This window comes from Dreissena polymorpha, chromosome 4, assembly GCF_020536995.1.
Source record: "Dreissena polymorpha isolate Duluth1 chromosome 4, UMN_Dpol_1.0, whole genome shotgun sequence".
In the NCBI taxonomy this organism is placed as follows: domain Eukaryota; kingdom Metazoa; phylum Mollusca; class Bivalvia; order Myida; family Dreissenidae; genus Dreissena; species Dreissena polymorpha.
This window is the reverse complement of record NC_068358.1, coordinates 89,398,125-89,421,826: the sequence shown is the minus strand read 5'-3', so window position 1 is coordinate 89,421,826 and position 23,702 is coordinate 89,398,125. Positions and strand designations below refer to the sequence as shown.

The window sequence follows — 23,702 nt, the reverse complement described above, 5'->3', positions numbered from 1 at the left end:
TTAGACTTTATTTTTGGTATGCAAAACGAAGGTTCATAGCAACCGAGACACTTTGTAACCTGGCATAAAAATGTTTTTGTTCCGTTTGTAACATGTAGTAGTATAAGTATTATTAGTAGTAGAAACCAAAACGAAAAGCACGCGTTTTTTTTCTGCGGTGAACGTGAGGCGTCAAAGAAGTGGCATGTACTAGTATTATACGATATTTTCAATCTAGCCCTTATGAATATTCCATTTAAATTAGCATGACACCTCTATGTTGCAGTATTTAAGCCGTCCGTTACCTTTATGGCGAATAGTCCTCGCATATTGTACATCTGACACGGAGGATTACCTTTAAATATATACACGTATGGTTGCATTTTACAATAGCAGTTATTAGAAGACAGGGATATTGGAGAAACAAACAGTTTGCAAGTATGTTTTCGCAATGTGCAATTTGAGTATCGTCCACCATATGAGCTTGCTTCATTTTAGTAATATTTTTATAAGTTATAATTTGTTATGGAAATGAGCAATATTTTGTATTGCTAAATGGCGTATTTTGCAATGTATAGAAATTTATCTTAACGGAAACATTCATGAGTGGCTTATAGATTTGTGAATTAACTATTTTTTGCATGTTCACATGTTCATTTATACAGACTACTTTATCTATTAGCAGCAAATGCATATTTAGTTGAAGAATAAAAGGGATACATAGATAAAGTTGGATATACTGTACACAGAAACAACATTTAAATGGACTCATTTCACAAAAAAAGCAATATAAACTTTGTGTAGTTGAAATTTTTAACCTTTTACGTATTATGTCACTAATTAATAATTCATTACCTACACTTTAATTACAAAGATTCAATTTTCATTAGTGAAAGATTGGTTTACCGAAATAAGATTAGCATCATTTATAATGCAGATATGAGGTATGAAGTAAAATATAAATATGAATTATTTTTTGACTGGAATAAGTTGTATTTAAAGCAACTTGTTCACAAATGTCGGCATGTTTTTAAGCTCGTCCTTAAATGTGTGAAATTCATAAAGTGCAAAGCGGAATGACGAGCGCTAGTATATGAACAAGACTGGAATTTTAGAGAAAAAACAACAACAGCTAAACAAAACGAACCACGGTTCGAACCAGTGACCTTTGGATCGCTTTGACCAGTCCACTATCCGGACATTTACTCCACAGAAAACATGGGATGTTTTATAAAATAAAACAGACAATAACGAACATATAAAAAATATCGATCATAACAGAGACACACCAAATTTATAGTTGTATCGATTCAAATGAGGATTACGCATAAACGAAGGTAGAATTCTACGTAATAAGTGTAACTTCGCTTTCTGATTCACAGTGATCTTTTATTTGAGGGATGTGTGACATAAGTTAGAAAATTGGATTGAGATGAAGCAACACAAGCGAAGGCGACACGTGTGATTATTTCAAGTGTTATATGAACATTTATCTCAATACAAGTACGCAAATACTATATTTATTGCTGTAAAAATTATCTTTGTTTATAAAAACAATTCTTAACCTTGCCCATTTCTATCATCACGTTTTGCAATTAAACGCTTGCTTTATATGTATGAGTCTAATTGATAGGGATCTAATGCTGTTCTATCGGTTGGCAATTGTGAATAATACGAGTAGTTGAATTCAGTGCAGCTTAAAGGAAACATTATTCCTCCAATTGCACGATTTGTTATAGATTGAATAGAAATTGAAAAACTTTTTATTATATTTTAAAGCAATATGTTCAAAACGTTCATGCGATTAGTTTGTTAAGTAACATACAAATATTTTAAGAGCATTTGTGTATCTGTCTAATGTGCATTTCACTTAAATTGGCGGGAGGGGGGCCCGAAATCAGTGCTTGCCTTTCTCAATCTACAATTTTTTCTTGTCTCGTTTTGCTTATGTAGAAATGCCATCGAGTCTTTCCGAGCCCCGGAAAACGGTCGAGTTTCGTGAGGTTTACCGGAATAACAAGCCGACGGACAAATCGGTGCTACAGCGACTATGCACGTGGAACAAGCGGCGCTTTACCAACATTTTGCTGACCACGTTTCCGTTTTACCGGATAATGCTCAAGTACCAGTGGAAGACGGAACTTCTGGCTGACGTAGTCTGCGGAATTACGGTCGGGATTATGCAGTTTCCTTCCGGTAAGAACTCTGAGAAGTTTACATGCATATACTAAAGGTATATTTGGTCAATTGGCTTGTTGTCCAGAATAGATCAAATAAGTTCCAAATTATTTAATTGCGCTGGTATCAGTTCGAGCAGTTTGATATGTAATCACCTTGATGTTTAAAAGTATGAAACCGCATCATTTTATATGAGAATAATGCTCCAAAGAACAAACGGCAAATACAAACAAATCGGCAGACATCACTACAAATCGCCAGACAACGTTCAACTCTGTGTTCCAAGTACAAGGGCAAAACTAGCTGAACGGTCATTCTATGTTATTATTGCAATTCATGGAATTCTCTCCATGAAAATTATTTAGGGCATTTCAGCTGAAGCCCTATTTATGTGTTAGAAAACACATTCTTTATGATTGCTTTTGTTATTTCAAACCAAATGACTGTATAGTGTTGGACATAATTTAAGTTTTGAAATTGAGATTGATCTCGTTTGTTTTGTAAGACTAACAGTTTTAATCGTGAAACACAACATAATATACTATGTAGCTGTTTTCGCTTAACAAGTGCTCGTTTTATTTTATTTTATTAACTCTGAACTTAAGTCTGGCTTCGCGTCATTGGTGATATTATTTGAGAAGTATTTAATTTGCGATCAGGTAAATTGTTAAAGTATAAGACATTACCTTTTCAACTCGACTTAGGATTAATATCATGTTAATATCTTTCTGTCCTTATGTTATTTTGACTTTATGACTTAAATACTTTCTCTTGTGTGTGCGTTTTAGATGCATCACATGAAAACTTTGCCTAAACTTATATTACGTCCTGTGCTGCATTATAATGAGACACAAATCCCCTGTTTCGCATTAAAACTGCGTGAAAACCATTTAAACATTTGGATGCATTATATAAATGGCTTGTCCTGCTTTATGACGATGCTGCGAATCAGCTCGTCTAAGTTACCAAACCATGAAACAATTCTTCACAATGGCGACCTATGGAAAAGACCGAGCAAGTCCGATTGAGATAGCTCGATTTTTCTATTCGGCATACCTCGCTGATTATCATTGATAAAGGTATAGGAAGCTTAGCTATAAATAGGGCAGCATATTCTGGGGATAAGATTTAATAATAGTTTGAAAACGTTAATTTTAATCCAGTTATATTCAATTCATTATATGTTTATAGATCAATGAAACAACTGTGCATTTTCTGTGTTGTATTTGACATATGTCTTGATTGAGTAAATAATTTGCGATTTAAAACGTGTATAATTAATTTTCAACGCGACCATGCGTGTATAGAAAACGAATTATTTCGAACCTGCCATTTGTAAACGTTGTAGCGACTATGGTATATAAACAGCATAATAGCCTTATGACTTTTGTGAAACTCGATCTTATGCGTGTTATCTCTTTTTACATATTTAATAAACTTTTCAAACAGAAATTACAGAGTCAAATCAGTGCACATACTATGTTTGATAATTCATTCGTTTGTTGGATATTGTTTTCTGTTTTAAACACACATTAGGTCAATCAGTGCACATACTATGTTTGGTAATTCATTCGTTTGTTGGATATTGTTTTCTGTTTTAAACACACATTAGGTCATATCGCGGAGATTTAGTTAACCTTACTATGTGTTCATTGGCGAACTCACGTATTCAAGTGCTCTTACGACTATGTGCTCATACCTACTTTCGGGAATCATCATTAAATTATTGCCGTACTTAACGAACAAACATGCCTAAGCTTATTGAATTAGAGAAAAAAAAAACAATAATCAAAAGAGAAAAATTATATGTTCATGCACATGGGCATGTGAAATCACGTCCGTACACATATCATCATTAACTTAGAAAAGGAAACAACGATATATAAAGTTGGTATGATATACATTTGAATTAAAGAGCATGGCGTAATTAAAGAGCATGTCAAGATTTGAATACATCTGCTGAAACGTAATGTTATAACCCACAAACGTTTTATTGTAACAGAACTTTTTTTTTAAAGATAATTGGTACAGAAAATACACGTCGAATATCTTTTTAAAGATAATTCTTGTTTTATTTGATCGTACCCATTTTTTTGCATAATTTTTGTACCCAAAATTTTCACTCCCCTTTTTTCCTACCCAAAATTTTCGTACCCACATACACAATTTTGGTGATGTAGATAAACTTAAATAGTTGTTTTTATATCAATCCTCTTCAAAAGCATCGTCATTCCAGTACTGTCAGTACTTTGATTTGCATACCTGAGGCTGATTCAATTAAAGGTGTCTCACATATACGCTTACGCCATATAAAAGGTCAAATCGTTATTTAAATACGTGCTTCTCTAAACCGATTGGAACTTGATAAATCTCATCTAAACTTGCATGCCTAGTATCTTAGACAGAAGACAAGACTTAACAAAACTTATACAAGGTGCCTGTACCACGTGACTTTTTCGGCTATGTGTGGGACAATCGGCTGTCAACAAACCATCGCTTCAGGTTCGTTTCTGATAATTTCTTCATTAATTCAAAACCATTTTCAAAAAAAAAAACAAAGACGAGAGCCCGGTCATTGTCAAAATAGTCACGTGGTACAGGCACCTTGTTATACAATTAACCCATTTATGCCTAGTGGACTCTCCCATCCTTCTACATTGGATCAATTTATTTTCAAAATTAAGTTCGAAAGAATTGGGTCCTCGAAAGGAATTTCTTTTACAAATCAACACAAACTGTTGTTGGTCTACCCATCGTGAAATAAAAAGGCTGCCCAAATTCCCAGCGAAGCATATTTTTTTCAAATCGAATTGGTTAGAATCGTTGTTTTGAGATCAATACAAACACAAACAAATAGGCACGACATTTTTGTGTGTACCATTATGTAAGTGCTCGGTAAAATTTCTAAGAAATAAAGTCCCAAAATGGACACCGAAAGTGACACATTTAATCGTTCTAAGCCCTCTTTTCAAACGACAACCTGAACTGTTTAATTAAAAAAAACACAACTACATAGCATGTACTAGTAACTACAATGTACTGCTACTACTACTACTACTACTACTACTACTACTACTACTACTACTACTACTACTACTACTACTACTACTACTACTACTACTACTGCTGCTGCTACTACCATACTACTATTACTTCTACTACTACTACTACTACCACTACTGCTGCTGCTACTACTACTACTACTACTTCTACTACTACTACTACTACTACTACTACTACTACTACTACTACTACTACTACTACTACTACACTACTACTACTACTACTACTACTACTACTACTACTACTACTACTACTACTACGACTACTACTACTACTACTACTACTACTACTACTACTACTACTACTACTACTACTACTACTACTACTACTACTACTACTACGACTACTACTACTACTACTACTACTACTACTACTACTACTACTACTACTACTACTACTACTACTACTACTACTACTACTACTACTACTACTACTACTACTACTACTACTACTACTACTACTACTACTACTACTACTACTACGACTACTACTACTACTACTACTACTACTACTACTACGACTACTACTACTACTACTACTACTACTACTACTACTACTACTACTACTACTACTACTACTACTACTACTACTACTACTACTACTACTACTACTACTACTACTACTACTACTACTACTACTACTACTACTACTACTACTACTACTACTACTACTACTACTACTACTACTACTACTACTACTACTACTACTACTACTACTACTACTACTACTACTACTACTACTACTACTACTACTACTACTACTACTACTACTACTACTACTACTACTACTACTACTACTACTACTACTACTACTACTACTACTACTACTACTACTACTACTACTACTACTACTACTTCTACTACTACTACTACTACTATACTAATACTGTCTACTACTATTACTACTACTAATACTACTACTACTACTACTACTACTACTACTACTATTACTACTACTACTACTACTACTACTACTACTACTACTACTACTACTACTACTACTACTACTACTACTACTACTACTTCTACTACTACTACTATTACTACTAATACTAATACTGTCTACTACTACTTCTTCTACCACTACCACCTCTACAAATACTTCTCCTGCTGCTGCTGCTACTTCTCATGCTACTGCTGCTACTGCTGTTGCTACTACTACAACTACTTCTGCTACTAATACTGTTACTACTTAACAGACCCTAGACGTGTTTTTGCCGTGTTGCAGGTTATAAAGTCGTAACAGAGCTGTTATTGATATTGACTGGTGTTCCAATAAGCTAATTTGTTGTAAGTTTCGCTAAAATAAATGACTCATTAGTTTAAGCTATTGATAAATTTCCAAAGTCTTCAAACAAACAAATGAAAAGCCTGTCTAAAAGCATATATATTCAGAGTGTTAATCTATGCGTTCAGAGAATACATTCGCGTTCTTAAAAATCGAGGGAATCAATAAAGGATTACGTTTGTAAGAAGTATATCAACCCATTTATGCCTAGCGTCTAGAAAAAAGGCCTTGTCAGACTGCGTAGACCCTGATGAGACGCCGCATGATGCATCAGGGTCTGCGCTGTTTGCTTAAAGGAATTTATGTAAGAAATATTCTAAATATAGAAATAAATATACTAAACATCCCTTATTTCGTTTTATGTGGCAAAGATCAGTTTAAGCTGATTTGCAGAGCAAATGCAGCTGCATGATAATAAATATTATTTTCGACCCATTTAATATTTGCCTTTAAATTGCTCTGATGAAGTAACTCTCTATACTGCATCAAATAGATTTAGATGCATTTCAAACGATTTTACATTCAGTGCCGGTTAACACTTTAGCATACATTTCGTCTTTTCAGATGCATTCGTGTTGTCCACCTAAGTTTGTCGTCATAAATATATGCGAAAATCAATCCCCATTGGTTTGTCAAGATTTAATTAGTCCCTTCATACACGCCATTGATTAAATGTTTCCCTCAGTAGACGAACATGTATTGTAATTATACGAGACTAATTGTATCCAAACGCTCCCATACGTTATTGTTAACACTTACTGATAATTAAAGTCGGTCAGTGAATCATTTGATCTTAATTTTTGATGCTGATTATACAGGGGTAAAATGCAATCCTCCATGGATTTTTTTATTTTATGAAAACTTACAACAATTGTTTTATGCTCGCTAAAACATCGCATTTATGTGAGAGCTTCAATTTACATATTTATTTAAACAGGTCCTTTTAACCGATTTATGCCTAGCGTCTAGAAAAAGACATTGGCAAACAGCGTAACCCGCATGATGCGGCGTCTCATCAGGGTCTGCGCTGTTTGCTTAAAGGAATTTCTGTAAGAAATATTCTAAATATAGAAATAAATATACTAGACATCCTTAAATTTTTTTATTAAATTGATCCAATTTAGAAGGATAAGAAAGTCCACTTGGCATTAATGGGTTAACAAAGTTATCTCTCAGTTGCGACAATTGCGCTAGAACGGAAAATAATTATGTACCGCGTGTCAGAAACTTAACATTATTGTGTATGCATTCACATAACAATATTGCCTTTCTATGAAGTCTACATTTACGTTCTATTAATAGTAATTAATAAGCTCAATTACCAAGTCTATTACTTAGTTGTTTTTTTATTTATTAAACACGAGAGGCGCCAATGTAATATTGGAACATAATTTATGGCATACAATATGAATTGCACCAGTTCTTTTATTAAAGTAGGTGTTCAATATGAGATCAATTTGACGCGTAAATAAGCCCCCAGCTTTTTCCAGAAATTCAAGCGTCGAGTAAATAATAGTTTGGTCCAGATTTCTCGTATGGACAGTTATTTATTAAAAGTTCGTTTGCGTAAAATTTTTTATAGCATAGTTCAGCATAGGGCACTATACAGTCGTCTATTCCTGGTACAAAGTTAATGTTGACGCTTTGTCGTTTTCTTTGGGTGTTCGAAGATTCAAGGGTCCGATAAGTCATAGTTGCGATCGAGCAAATTGCTACTGTGGATTTTGTAATAGAAACACTCATATCTCAATATTTATTTCAATTCCTTTGGTCCTTTTTGAAGAATGCTATTGATTATGTTACTGTATATATATCTTCTATTCCCAGGTATGGCGTACGCGATGTTGGCCGAGTTGCCTCCCGTTGTTGGCCTGTACGTCTCGTTCTTTCCCGTACTCATCTACTTCTTCTTCGGAACGTCCAGACACTGCGCAATTGGTAAGAAGATTTCTAGCAGGCACATTTTTGAATTCTGTGCAGATCTAAAATGTCATACTGACGCCGATTTGTTAGAATTTTTAAGCAACGTTTCTTAAGATATGATTAATGGGCTACATGCAACCAGGCCCCTGTTTGTTTACGGTACACAATGCAATTACCAGTAAACTACTTCCAAATCGGGTAGATGTGTGTAACCACCATGAAGAGATATAACTGGGATCGAGAATATCACTTTCATGCAGCCATTGCACACCACGTGATGTTGTCGATTCATTTATAATTGTTTTATTGCATGATTGCACGATTTACATTTGTATCTTATATATTTGATTTTAACCATGTATAAATGTAAACAAGCATAGTCAGGGCCGTACCCAGGAAATGTTGACTGGGGGGGCCCAAACGGGGAGGTTGCCCCTCCCGAATAGATTTTTTTTTTATTAGGCACTGTGCAAGGTGAATTTTAATGCATATAGAAACATATGTTGTGTTAAAAATTTATGGATATATAACAAGTAAATCAGCACCTTTCTGAAGTCTTAAGATTTAACCATTACGGGCCGTCCATAAAGTATGTCACGCTCCAGGTGGGGGGAGGGTGAGTAAGAAAGTGACAGTTTGTGACATGGGGGAGGGGAGTCAGGCCATGTGTGATGTCACACATTTATTTAAAAAAAATGTATATTTTATTTATTATTTCTTTAGTAGAATTGAAAAATAATTTTCAAAAACTTGTGAAACATTTTAATTAGTTTTATGTCAAAATAAGACGAATTGCGCATCTCCTGATTCTGTTGTCCTAATGTTTAATAGGCAACTTGGCTGGGCCGGCTTATTCAATAGGCACAACCTCCCCACAGATTTTATTGACGAAATAATTGGACTGTTCCATTTTAGTTAGGGTTGAAAGAAAATCTAAATTATAATTTCGTTATTATTAGAGGTTAACACGTGGATAAATATTCATACTGCTCATCGTAACAACCCTACAGTTATAAAAGCCTGTAATGTGAAAGTTCTTTTACCGGTAAGTTTAATTTTAATACGGTTTTATAGTGAATTGAGTTTAAGATTAAATTTAAATTAAGTATTAATTTTTTAAAAATGTTAGAAAGTGTGAGTTTGTGACGTACTTTAGGGAAGGGGGTCCAAGATATTGTAACAGTTTGTGACATGCCGGGGTAAAAATGGTAAAAAAAAGCGTGACATGCTTTATCAACGACCCCTTGGTGTGAAATTCACACATGTTTAAAGCTTTAGATTTCAGAAATGTATTACTCTTTATAAAGAAGTAAAAGCAAACTCCCCTTGGTGTGAACTTCACACACATGTTTAAAGCTTTAGATTTCAGAAATGTATTACACTTTATATAGAAGTAAAAGCAAACTTCGAAACTAAAAAACCTTTATTATGAAATGTAACATAAAGTATGACTGTACAGGAGGTTTGATTTCAAAGAGAAAATACTACTATGGTTATATGTCAGTAACTGACATATAACCTACTAGTATTTTCTCTTTGAAATCAAACCTCCTCTATATAAAATTTCAAAGTAAATTCATTATCAAATGTTTATCATCTACACGACAGTTTTCACAGAAATGTTTAATGAGCTATGACTCTAGAGGAGGTTTGAATTCAAAAGAGAAAACACTATTATCGTTCAGACCTACGACCTTCTGTATCAGTTCCATCCATTCGCTGTTTCTCTTTCCTTGTCCAATCAAAAGACGTGTTACACCCACCATCAAAAGATGAAGCCTTGAGCACAATGGGTAATTGACAGATCGGGGATGTGTGTACAAGGTGATAAGAAAACAATGCCTAGGGGCTAATTATCTCCACTGGCGAGTAAATTAGCGCTAATCCCCTTGTGTATTAGTGGCAATAAAACAAATCTGCACATTTGTATTGCAGGGAAGTGTACTGTGGGCCCTTTCATGTGAGAACATTTGCAGTAGGCCCATTATTAAAAAATCATAACTCGACAGCCAGCTGGGGGGGGCCCGGGCCCCTGGGCCCAGTGCCTGGGTACGGGCCTGCATAGAAAAAAGCGAAGATTTGCATCAAATAAGAAGCAATGAAATGTAGAAATCGGACAATATCTGGACTGATTGTACATGTTCTTATAGTGGGTATAGGTAGGGATGTGAAGAGTTTGGGATTTGGGGGTTGTATATTTTCCTACTTTTCCTACCTCATGATTGGAATTTAAAACAAAAAATGACAATGTTTTGAGTAAAAAGGTCAAAGAAAATAGAAATAAACGATTCAAAATTGTATTCAACTAAATTACTATTAAAATCGATCATCATCACGTGGTGCATAAAAGCGGAAGGGATTTTATACGAGTTTTGATCAGAACCAGATGAATATCTGCGCGGGCGACATGGTGTTGCAAATAAATCGAATAATGACGATACGCATCCGTTCCAAACAATACGGCGCTACGTCTAAACGTATAATTACTTCAGTCATTATGTAATTTATTGTAAGAAAATACCTTTTAATTTTTCTTCACTTCAGGCACGGCGGCTGTGGTGGGACTCTTAGTGGGCTCCGTCATGGCCCGGTTCTACACCGTCGCGGCGGCAGTTGCCGGCGGCCCTGCTAACGCCACTCTGGATGCCAATGTGACGGTTGTCAACACGGCTGTATCGTCGACGGGGGTCACTGACGAGTTCAAAATTGGCATCGCCATGTCGCTCACGTTCCTCGTCGGCTTTGTACAAGTAAACACAAGCTTAAGTGCTTTATGCCGCAGGGCCTTATGGCGTATAGGCATATACATTACATTGCGTCGATGTTACAAATGAACAACATACCTGATGATAGTTTTATGTATTATTAAAACTTGTTATTTCAATAATTTCATACCTTAACAAAGTAACATTTGCACGAGATAATTACATTCGTTATTTATATAATATATGAATTATATAATATACTTCATTAAATTATTGTTATACATGTTTTTCTTCGGATGCAGCTTTGTTCCATTTTGTGTTGAAAAGCGAATGTTAAATTTATTGCATGCGATCATTTTATTTGCGTTTTAACTTACAGATCATCATGGGTGTTTGTCGCCTCGGTTTTGTGACCACGTACATGTCCGACCCTCTGATTGCCGGCTTCACCTCTGGCGTCGCTATCCACGTGGGGACCAGCCAGATCAAGCACCTGCTCGGACTGAAGCTGCCGAGAACGGACGGAAACTTCCAAGTCATAAATGTACGATTGTTTGCAGTGCATTATATTGAAATACTTTGTTCACATGAATCATGGCTAACGAATTTTATCAAACCAGTTTGATTTTACATGGAATCCTTAATATTCAAACTGCATGCAGCATGCCTATAAGCATTTAAAACTACATGTACCACTACACACTGATATGAAACTCTTTACATCGCGCTTCTGATACCTGTGTCAACTATTAAAGTTTGGGTAAAAAAGAGTAAAAATACTTCCGAAATATTTTGCGACGCCTTCATTCAGTCCACTATTCACATATAGTTTTCGCATACATTCATCTTTTGTTTTTACCCTTATATCAGACATGGAAGTACATCTTCCTGAACATCCACAACACGAACCACGTTCCTGTCATCATATCCGCTATTTGCATTGTGGTCCTTTACCTGGTCAAAGCCCAGGTCAATGAGAGGTTCAAGAAGAAGCTCCCGGTCCCCATTCCAATTGAAATCGTCGTGGTAAGTTGACCCTTTGTTGCTGTAGAAGCTTACTTAGAATATTGAATACATGTATATCAATGTATCGATAAACCATACACGTATTTAGAACTGTATGGAAACTCAGCATGTTACCTTTCGTAATAAACATGGGTATAGTGCCGTCTTTCGATGACAAAGTCGAGATCGTTTAGGTTTTTAACTTACTTACAAAAATCTATACAGTTTAAAGGTTTTACAATCATAGGTATGTCACATTCGAATCGTTTTTTCGTCGAAACCATTGAGTTTTTTTCTACAATAATTGTCATGGCTAGGTCAAGAAAAATAACATAATACTATACATATGAAAGTTACCCTAGGCCGACACATGTATCAATTTATAAGTCTTCCTCGTTGTGGTTCAGTCAAATAATCAAAACCAAAACGCATCCTTAATTAAGATACCGTATGTATCCGGAAATTTGCATAATTATTTATTTATACGCGTATCCTGTGAATATAACATTGAGTTGAAATGTAAGGTAATTAAAAGTCTCGCCTAATACATTAAACTCAGCCTTTCAGTCGCTTTGAACCGGTGTTAAACCACAACCTAACTGTCCAAATGTATTTCTGGGTAACGTTAAGTACAAAAAATAGGTGATGAAGTCAAGTCGACTGCTATACGACTTGAACGTATGTGAGCGATTTAGGGTCATTTCGTTTCATCCGGTGTCGATTAAACTTGCACATTTCATGGATAAGGCTTAATCATAATAACATTCCAACAATGCTATCGATTTTAATACAAACACATGCTTGTGTGTGCTTTGTTTCCGAAACAAATGAAAACAAGTCATTTTTGGACTACATACATTGTGTCATATTGTATGACAAAAGCACTATTGCTATTGTACATGTTTTTCTTAAGGTAATGATCTGTATAACAACCTCCTCCCAAAACTTAGTTGTCATTTTAAAAAGGAAACAACATTTCAAATGGAGACTTGCGTATACATACACAGTTCACATGCTTTCTTATTTTAAGCTTTTCTAGGCTATCCGCCACATAGGAGAATAATTCACATATCAATTTAAACTTTACAATAAACGTACAGATACATTCAACATTATATTAAACGTCCCCGAAAAATAAATGCTAAAAGTTGACGAATTTATTAAATACCATTCACAGTTTATGTTCACAGGTTGTGCTTGGTACAGTTGCTTCCCATTTTGGAAAATTCAACGAGAAGTACAATGTTGTAATCGTCGGTAAAATTCCCAGTGGGTAAGTACCCAATAGAAATAGTTTTTGGTTTAATGTTCCATAGCAATCGTCTAAATATTCCACAAAAATCGTGGCTCGTTTCGCAGAAGACTTCACAACATATAAATGAAAGACTCCCGTTTCGGCAAGTCAATAGAATCGTATGACCTTTTAATCCATTTATGTACAGTGTCTAGAAAGAAGGCCTTGGCAAACAGCGTAGACCCAGATGAGACGCCGCATGATGGGTTAAACGAACGCAAACGGATATCTATGTTGGAAACCGAAGGTTTTTAAACATTAAACACGTATATTTCATATCTGGTTTGAACTATTTTTCAGTTTCCCGGTACCCAGTGTCCCGACCTTCCACGGTGTAGACGTGTATTTTACGGAAATAATCGTCATCGCTATCATCTCCTTCGCCCAGTCGGTCTCTTTGGCAGCTATTATGGCAAAGAGAAACCAATACACGATAAACTCGAATCAGGTATTATTTCAATAGATGTTCCCCCAGTAGAAACTGCAGCAAATTGAGTTTCCACATCTTCGACATCACAAGCTTCATCATTAACCCATTTATGCCTAGTGGACTCTCCCATCCTTCTAAATTGGATCAATTTATTTCCAAAATTAGGGATGTCTAGTATATTTATGTATATATTTAGAATATTTCTTACAGCAAGTCCTTTAAGCAAACAGCGCAGACCCACATGTGACGCCGCATTATGCGGCGTCTCATCAGGGTCTACGCTGTTTGCAAATGCCACTTTCTAGACGCTAGGCATAAATGTGCTAAGAGCAATAGCATTACCGTCATCATAAATATAATAACCATCGAAACCGTCATCATCATCAACAATAGTAACATGATCAAATTACCCTCATCTTCCATATCAGCAGTCACAGAAGAATCTAAGAAATAATGCAACCAACAATAAAATCAACAACAAGACCATCCAACAACGCTGTCACCAACAATAAGTACAATAAAGCTAAGGTTGTTATCGTTGTAAATATAGACACAGCGGATCTCAAGACGCATAAGACGGACATCATTTTAGTATTACTACAAAGTCCTTTAATTAATGCAAGTGACCGATTTCCATACTACAAGATACAGAACAAAAATACACGACAAATAGTGACGCTAATAAATAAAACATGGTTCAACACCTTGGCACGGTCAGTGCAAAGCATACAATTTAAGTATATTAATGAATAAAATAATCAGGACAAGGTTTGCACAAATGATGAAATAATTGGCAACCACTGAATGCAAAAAACTCAAAATTTACTAACCTATGCAAACGCACGTATTGCTTGATGAAACGCTCCTGTCATATGGTGGGGATGATACCCATACATATTTAACACGTTTATGTGCATTCTACCTTGAGATTGACCTTGAAAAGTATTGATGTAATTTAACCATTTATTATAGAAGTTAATGTGGTTTGTGAATAATCAACTACCTGTTTGTTAACATATAAAGTACGTTTTTAAGATGTTTACTTTATTTCAATCAAACTAATTAATGAATATCATGACAATTCAACTTTAACAGCCTGATTATTAGTTGCATCCGACTAACAAACATTCATTAAACAACGTTATCAATGATTTTGAAAGGGTATAATGTGTACAAGGCATGAGATGGATATATAGTTTTGGAATCTCCGCAAAACCCGCTTTAATACACGAGCAAGTAATACAACTTGAGGACTATTAACGCAATGATAATATATGTTATATCTTTTCCAGGAATTAATTGCCTACGGCATCAGTAATGTGTTCGCCTCGTTTTTCTCATGCTTCCCATTAGCCGCCTCCGTCTCTGGTTCATCGGTGCAAGAATCCGCTGGCGGAAAAACGCAGGTCGGAAATCGATGCAACTATCTGGGTCGCGTTCTGTGAAAAGGGGTTTATTGCATGTGCGTAAAGTGTCGTCCCAGATTAGCCTGTACAGTCCTCACAGACTAATCAGGGACGACACTTTCCGCTTTAATGATATTTTTGTTTAAAGAAAATCTCTTCTAAGTAAATATCAAGTTAATGCGGAACGTGTCGTCTCAGTCAGCCTGTGCGGATTGCACATGCATTAAACCCCTTTCTCACAGAGCACGATCCATATTGATTATAAATATCAAAGAGATCCAGATTGTCACCCTAAATCAGCGACCATAGTCAGACGTTAATTTGGTTCATCTGTGATGTTGACATTGACCACTGACATGACTTTTCAAAGTTAATACACTTCATGATACCCATGCGATTGAAGATTTTTCACGTTTAACAGACTAAAGTAAATATGAAGTCACACACATACAAACATGCATTTGGGCATGAAAATCATCGAATATTAAGTATGCATTATTTAACCTGTTTATTTACTGATTATAAAAAATGTAGCGTTTTATTACGTACGTTTAGGTTGCAAGTCTATTTTCTGCCGCGCTGGTGATGATAGTTATCTTGGTGCTTGGTCAGCTCTTCACTAACCTTCCAAATGTAAGTTGAAACGTATGCTCTCCAATAGTGTCTTGTTCTGTGTAAATTGGGCAAAAAGCATGTGCGTAAAGTGTCGTCCCAGATTAGCCTGTGCAGTCCGCACAGGCTAATCAGGGACGACACTTTCCGCTTTTATGACATTTTTCGTTTAAATGAAGTCTCTTCTTAGCAAAAATCCAGTTTATGACGAATAGTATCACCCCTGATTAGCCTGTGTGGGCTGCACAGGCTAATCTGGGACGACACTTCACGCACATGCATTATGCCCAGTTTTCTCAGAACACGACTCAATAAGTCTGAGCGATTCCTCCTTCTAAATTACATTTTGGGTTGAACAATTAATCATTGAGAAGTATTCGATCAATTTATAATTTGTGTACAAAATTTAAACTAGAAGTTCAATATATCATGCAAATAATCGTTAATAATCGCATGATATTCTTGATATGTGTGTCGAGCAACTCCGATTGAAAGTGTGCATACAAAGTTTTGCAAGTCTGTATTAGGTGTTTAATGTCGCACTCAAAACGATTTTATTTATGGTGATCTTGGCCGAATGGATTTACATTCCCAGAGGCTTGTTTGTACTGTTAAATATTGGTTGAAGATCACTGGGTGTAGTGATAGAAAATATGTGTCTTGTATTTACAATACTATGTTAAATGATATTGATTATTACCCACGTAAGCAAAACTGGGCTTCACTTGTTAAAGATACGCTGTGTAGATTAGGTTTGTATCATGTATGGCTGCAACAGAGTGTTGGAAATAATAGCCAGTTTATTAGTGTATTTAAACAACGTGTTAAGGACATTTTTGTACAGGACTGGCATAGTAGATTGGAAAATTCATCAAGAGCGATATTCTATAACACTTTCTGTTATTTCGAATTTCAACCATATCTTAAACATGTAAATGTAAAATGCTACAGAAATGCTCTTACAAAGTTACGAATGTCATCACATAGATTAAATATTGAAACAGGTAGATGGAATAGAACGCCAAGGGAACAAAGACTATGTAACAAATGTAATAAATAAGAGGACGAATTTCATTTTCTTTTTGAGTGTAAGTTATATGAAAGCTTACGAGGAAAATATCTTATGCAGTATTACTGTCACAGACCAAATATGTTTAAAACAGTCGAGCTGATTAAAAATGATAATTATGAAATATTACGAAACCTAGCTGTATATGTAAGCAAAGCTTTCGAAGTAAGAAAAACACATTATACAATGCATTAATATTTATATCGTTTATTGCAATTAAGATTTTGTACGCTTCAAAATGTGTATATAAACGGTAACTGTATCGTTTTCATGCATGCATCATTATGATTATAGAGTTTACACAGATATCAAAGTTATTACAACATTGTATTGATATATTGTACTTTTGTTTTCAATCACTCTATGATATGTAATATTAGACCTTTATGTGGGTATGATGCAATTCCTAAGAATGAAATTCTTTATAAATATAAAGTAATGTACATATACACACCATATATGAATATACTCTACATGTATTAGCAAATTTTGTAAATACTCCGATATGATTATTACATCATGACATGTATTTAAGCACTAGTGTCACCAAATTGTAAATTTATGTAGATATAACGTCATGTTTGTTGAACAAGGATCATAAAGGTCTATTTCAATTGTGTATATGTATTTGTTGAAATAAAAGTTCTTCCTTGAGTAAGGCAATGTTGTATACGTCCTGTTCATTTTAGCTACACCTTTGTCGACATATTTCAAAATATACGTATCTTTATACCAATTTCGAAATATAAGACGTTTGTCTGTGTGCTGTTTACTTACAATGCGTTCGTTGAATTCCAGTGTGTATTGTCAGCAATTATTGTTGTGGCCATCCGAGGGTTGGTCTTGCAGCTGCTGGAGCTACCAAAAGTCTGGAAAACATCCAAATACGACCTCGTGAGTAACATGAAGATTGTCGTAAAACGTGTCTGTTTCTAAATTTGGTTGTGATATGTGTTTTGTCGTATCAAAACAAAACATGTTTAACTGGTGCCCATGTGTTAAAAATATGCCAAAGTGTGTCTTATTAAGTTAATTAATGTCAGATACGATCGTGTTTGTTTGTTATATTAACGAATACATATGGGTCGTGTTCTGAGAAAACTGGGCATAATGCATGTGCCTTAACTAGATTTTTGTTAAAAGAGACTTTTTTAAACAGAAAATATCATAAAAGCGGAAAGTGTCGTCCCTGCGGACTTCACAGGCTAATCTGGGACGACACTTTACGCACATACATTAAGCCCCGTTTTCTCAGAACAAGGTTCACGAATATGGTGTATGGAAAGCCTTGTATTCGTGTACTATTATCTTGCAATTATTTTAACGAGCCGCGCTCTCGGAATACCGGGCTTGGTACATGTGCTTAAATAGCAGATAAGCAGTCCGCACAAGTCAATCAGGGACGACACTTTACATTCGGACTGGAAATAGTCCGCACAAGTCAATCAGGGACGACACTTTACATTCGGACTGGAAATAGTCCGCACAAGTCAATCAGAGACGACACTTTACATTCGGACTGGAAATAGTCCGCACAAGTCAATCAGGGACGACACTTTACATTCGGACTGGAAATAGTCCGCACAAGTCAATCAGAGACGACACTTTACATTCGGACTGGAAATAGTCCGCACAAGTCAATCAGAGACGACACTTTACATTCGGACTGGAAATAGTCCGCACAAGTCAATCAGGGACGACACTTTACATTCGGACATTGCTCAGAAGAGACATCCTGAAAACGAAAATGAATACACAGACGAAAGTTATCGTCAGAAATTAACCGGTGAGGACTGTAAGGGCAAAACGGGCCGACGTCTTACTCGCATGCATAAAGCCCGGTTTCCCAGACGTCTTACTCCCATGCATAAAGCCCGGTTTCCCAGACCTCTTACTCGCATGCATAAAGCCCGGTTTCCCAGACGTCTTACTCCCATGCGTAAAGCCCGGTTTCCCATACGTCTTACTCGCATGCGTAAAGCCCGGTCTCCCAGACACTTGCTCAAATGAAGTCCGTGGTTCACCCATTGGTCACGTTCTAACTTATGTGTAAATATGTCAACTGAGACGACGCTGCTGTTTTGGTAATCATTGTCTTCAAAGTACGCATATTTCAAAAGTGCAAACACAATTTACATTTGAGGCGTGCGGTCTTTAACCTTATAAAAAAGCGCTTAACGAATGAATCTCTAGTGCAGATGATTCAACTGATGTTGCTTTAAATTCAAAGTGTCCAAATTTCCTATTCGTCATATTTCAAACAATAATATTGTTTAAATCAATTTTAGCCTCAAAATACTAATTCCTTACATATATCACCTATAAAAAGTGGCTTATACATAGTCATAAACCTAACACGTCTATACAGACTTTGATTGACACTATGTCTAGCAATTCTGTTATCCGGACTTGATTCTTTCTCCGATTATTCTAGTATTTGTCAAACACCTAAAGTTTGTTTTAACAATTGATTAACCACTTACATACCAATTATGTAAACCTATTGCATCACTCCACATCAATCAGTTTGAGTCAAACATTTGACAAAATGCATTTCTTGTCGTATTCAACAGCAGGGTCAGATAAGCCGGAGCATTGTTAATAAGTTTAAGTCACTCGATTAATAGCCAAGTTGATGCACACGTAGAACGCAACGTTTCTTTAACCATTTTAGTTCATCTGGGTGGTGACATTTCTAATCACGACCCTTGTGCATGTGGACATGGGGCTCCTGATCGGCAATGTGTTTTCCTTTTTCACAGTGGTACTGAGAACACAGGTGTAAGTATTTGCATTCTGGACAGATGTATTTACGTCCATCATTATACCACCTTTGACATGTTATTATTTCATATGAATGTCTAATTAGATTGTTTCTTTTGCGTCAGAAAATTTATTAAGTATACATTGTCTGAACCATATAAAGATTCTATTCTGTATGCTAATTTTTGTCTTAGAGACTATTCTAATTTACACACACATTGATCCGTAATTTCAAAAAAATATTGGCCACCATGCTTAGAAATGCGTTGTATTTGCTTGGTTAACAGAGGCAAACCCGTGCACTTGGCAAAGGTATCCGACGAAAAGCTGTACAGAGACCCCAAGTACTACATCCGGGTATGTGGTGGTATTGTTATATTTATTATAACCTTTGTCATGTTCAACAATATATTGATATTTAATTATCAAGCCTTGTTTGGCCCTGTAGTTATACAAATAGGACACCCATGCATCGTCATTAAAGCGCAACGAGAAAAGGGTACTGGCTAGAACATTAAATGAAGGGGATAATGAAGTACAGATACATGTTTTTTATTTTATCCCATAAGGTATATGTATTGTGCAATACATGTGTAGAACATTTATATTAGTGTGCACGGCACGTACGCTTAGTGCGGATAGAATGGCGTTGATAACTTTTATGTCACGTAGTTCTAAATACCAGTATTATTCTCAAAATAGTGTTTTTGTACACCTATTAATCGAAACACTCCACGATTGCAGACAATGGTGCATAACACGATCAAGGTGATCGGCTACCACTTCCCTATCTACTACGCGAACGGGGAACTTTTCACGAGCGAAGTGTATCGTCTAGCAAGCATCAAGCCAGAGGCCTTGAAAAAGCACATCCGGCGATCGAACATGGCCAGCAGTAGCAGTTTGTCAGTAAGTTTGCATGTATACGCGTCTCTTAGTCATAGCCGTTCGCGCAGAGAAAAAATAGCTACACAAGGTTGCTAGTACCTGCATTATATTGTTCAAGGGCGGTTTTTTGTTGTATAAAGGTACTATCATCCAATGCAAACATAATCTCAATAGCATTGTGTTATTTGAAACGCACTTATAATGTTGTGAAGGCTAATTTCATCAAACACTTTATCGACAAAACAAATATATGAGACGCATTATGGGAACACTGGGCATAGTGGACTTTCTTTAAACAAAAAATATCATAAAAGCACAGGACTGCACAGGCTAATCTGGGATGACACTTTACGCACATAAATTAAGCCCCGTTTTCTCAGAACGCGTCTCATGTTATAGAGCATGAACAGCGTGAAAACTAACGTCTCGACTGCAAGCACCGATAGGCCAGAAAGCGTCATTGAAGTGGATCACGCTTTCCCCGTCGTTGATCCCCAGAATATATATCCGATGGTGTTCAAGTACCCTCTGTCTCACATCATCCTGGACCTGTCCGGGGTCTCTTTCGTTGACACTGTTGGCTGCAAAGTTATCAAAAACGTAAGACATTCCTTTCTAATGCCTGAGCCATATGCTTTCCGTGTTCCGTTTTCTATATCCCATAAAACTGTGTTTTATTGGGAGTTAACCTCTCTTGAAAACGCATATTTAAGTAAATATATACAGAGTAAATATAGATAAATAATATACATCATCTTTCTGTCAAATGTATGTAACCTCATAAAAAAAACTTTGAAAAGAAATTTGGTTGCTTTTACGTTGTTCAAACTGTACTTAGACCATGTTGTAAAAGATAATTGTTTTCTAATCGAGACAATAATGATAAAAAATCGATGATTGCATAATGTGTTCTGTTATGGACTACTGTAGTATGCTTTTTTATTTACAGATTATTTCGGAATACGCTGCTGTTGATGTTAAAGTGTGGATGGCCAATGTTTCTGGTAAGCATTTCCAATAAAAACTTTATTTTACTACAAATTTGTTTAAACTAGCTATATGCGTGTCAGCTCGATGGTCGAGATAAGATAATCGTGCTAAATTTGAATATGAATGCATTATGGGAGTGATGTAAATATAAATGTTTAGATTGTCTCTGCATTGGAAGCCTGCATTTGGTAAGAATTGATATTGTCTGAAACGTTTGTTAAGATATTCATTTTCTTACGACCAGCTGAATGTATGAAGATGAAGTACCGTAATTTAATTTGACACGTTATACATTTATCCTACTTGTTAAATCATTACACCAAGCATCGTGATCTATCATGGAAACAAAGAAAACCATTTCGGAAAACATAATTATGTTCTATGTTTCTGTGTTTAAGGATTAATCATTCTAGTGTTGCTACCTTAAAAGATAGTGCCTTAAGTCTTTTAATAGTGTTTATGCATACAATGTTAACTCTTTCAGTGCTGGATCAGAATTTTGAAGACCTTTGCAAACAGTTTGGACCCAGATGAGACGCCACAGAACATGGATCCAAACTGTTTGTTATTCTGATAGTTTTCTTTGAACGAAATCGAAGAAAATGCTAATTTTAGAAATTCAGCAGACGACATTTTAGCAGAAGACAAATTTCCCAGCATGCAAAGGGTTAATGTACATGATATTATTATGCATTCAACCCATATTCTCCCTTATGCAGACGACATCTGGAATATTTTCGAAGAATTGGAGATAGTGCCGGCTTACAAGGACAGTATCTTCCTCACGATAGATGACGCGGTCAAGGCTGCTTGTGAAGAGGTTGAGAATCACAACGTCAATGACAAGCTGGACGAGGCAAAGACAATAAGCGAAAAAGTATGTAAAACGGTGCATATTTAAGTTTTTTTTTCCTCAATCATAAAATACGATATCATTCGCATATCAGCGTGTTTCTTTCCCTCTATATGGGGGTGGGGTTGGGGCGGGGTATTTGGCTAAATAAAAACGTGTGTTTCATATTGCTGCCATGTTTTAAACGCTCGACTTTGTTCCCAATATATGTCTGTGTTCATTTCAAACTTGGTCGAAACTCAATTGGATTATCGATAGTTTGTAAGTACCACTCTTGCCATGTTCATGCGGCGTGTATACTGGGTTAAACTTGTTCAGATTTCACTAGTATTATGCCATGTTTGTTTCCTTTTTTTCAGATCTATGACGTGCGATTGTGATGGAGTTCTTGTGTTAATTTTAACACTTATCTTATTACGTGTGGACACTTAAAGAATTACATAAATTTATTGATGTGTGGTAATTTGCATAATTACTTATGTAAATAATTCCAAATATGCATGTATGTTGTTCATAACACGTTTTTAGTTTTGTTTGAAAGAGTTTTTACAACCAATTAAGTTGAACGCTTAGTTTGAAGTTTGATATTTGATGTATATTCATATTCATATCATTGGCAAAAAAGCATCGTTTGTGATCACCGCTCATACAATTATGTTTATACGGATTCATAATGTTCGGTGAAATTGACATTACATTGACGTGCGTATATGACGTTATACTTTCTTATGTATAATTGTATAATACAAAAGATAAACTTCGCGAGCCTAAGCATGGCGAACCACTAGTATTAAGCATATATCAAAGTGCATTTAAGCGAAATATATACTAGTACTACTACAAGATCTCGTATACCAACCCAAGCTCAGGACTTACCGGCAAATTAAACATGAACTTGGTTGTGAAAATTATGTGTCTATGCAACTACCAAAGCATTTGAGATCTTACATTGCTCAAATAAGAACAGGTACCTTACCGCTGCGGATTGTAACCGGGCGGGTTAGAAACTTAAAGATCGAAGAAAGACTCTGCCTTCTGTGTAAAGAACCCAATAAGGTCGAAACAGAATACCATTTCTTATTTGAATGTCCTTTGTACCTTTTTTAAGATTATTATTTTATAACTGTATATCAAATATTAAACCAAACATAACTACCATCCCGTATACATATATATATACATATCGTATTATTGCTGTAAATACCAATGATATTTATGTACAATGCGTCACTTTAATAAAAAAATATACAACTACTA

General features: G+C 35.7%; 1 protein-coding gene across 1 annotated transcript; it reads left to right on the top strand.

Annotated features, from left to right (window-relative positions):
• The first annotated feature begins 1,934 nt into the window (after positions 1–1,934).
• On the top strand, positions 1,935–23,702 carry LOC127878580 (pendrin-like). Its single transcript, XM_052425108.1, has 17 exons — positions 1,935–2,175; positions 8,335–8,445; positions 10,975–11,180; positions 11,515–11,679; positions 12,006–12,161; positions 13,331–13,413; positions 13,735–13,882; positions 15,157–15,270; positions 15,826–15,903; positions 17,750–17,845; positions 19,626–19,732; positions 20,002–20,071; positions 20,459–20,623; positions 21,002–21,202; positions 21,552–21,606; positions 22,312–22,469; positions 22,805–23,702. The coding sequence occupies exons 1-17, from the start codon at positions 1,935–1,937 to the stop codon at positions 22,823–22,825; spliced, it is 2,175 nt and encodes a 724-aa protein (XP_052281068.1). The 3' UTR covers positions 22,826–23,702.

Excerpts from the sequence above, each read along its gene's own strand:
- LOC127878580 (XM_052425108.1), top strand. The coding sequence starts at position 1,935 with ATGCCATCGAGTCTTTCCGAGCCCCGGAAAACGGTCGAGTTTCGTGAG. Across the intron at positions 15,904-17,749 it reads TCTTCACTAACCTTCCAAAT|TGTGTATTGTCAGCAATTAT; the intron begins GTAAGTTGAAAC and ends GTTGAATTCCAG. Across the intron at positions 17,846-19,625 it reads AAACATCCAAATACGACCTC|TTCATCTGGGTGGTGACATT; the intron begins GTGAGTAACATG and ends TAACCATTTTAG.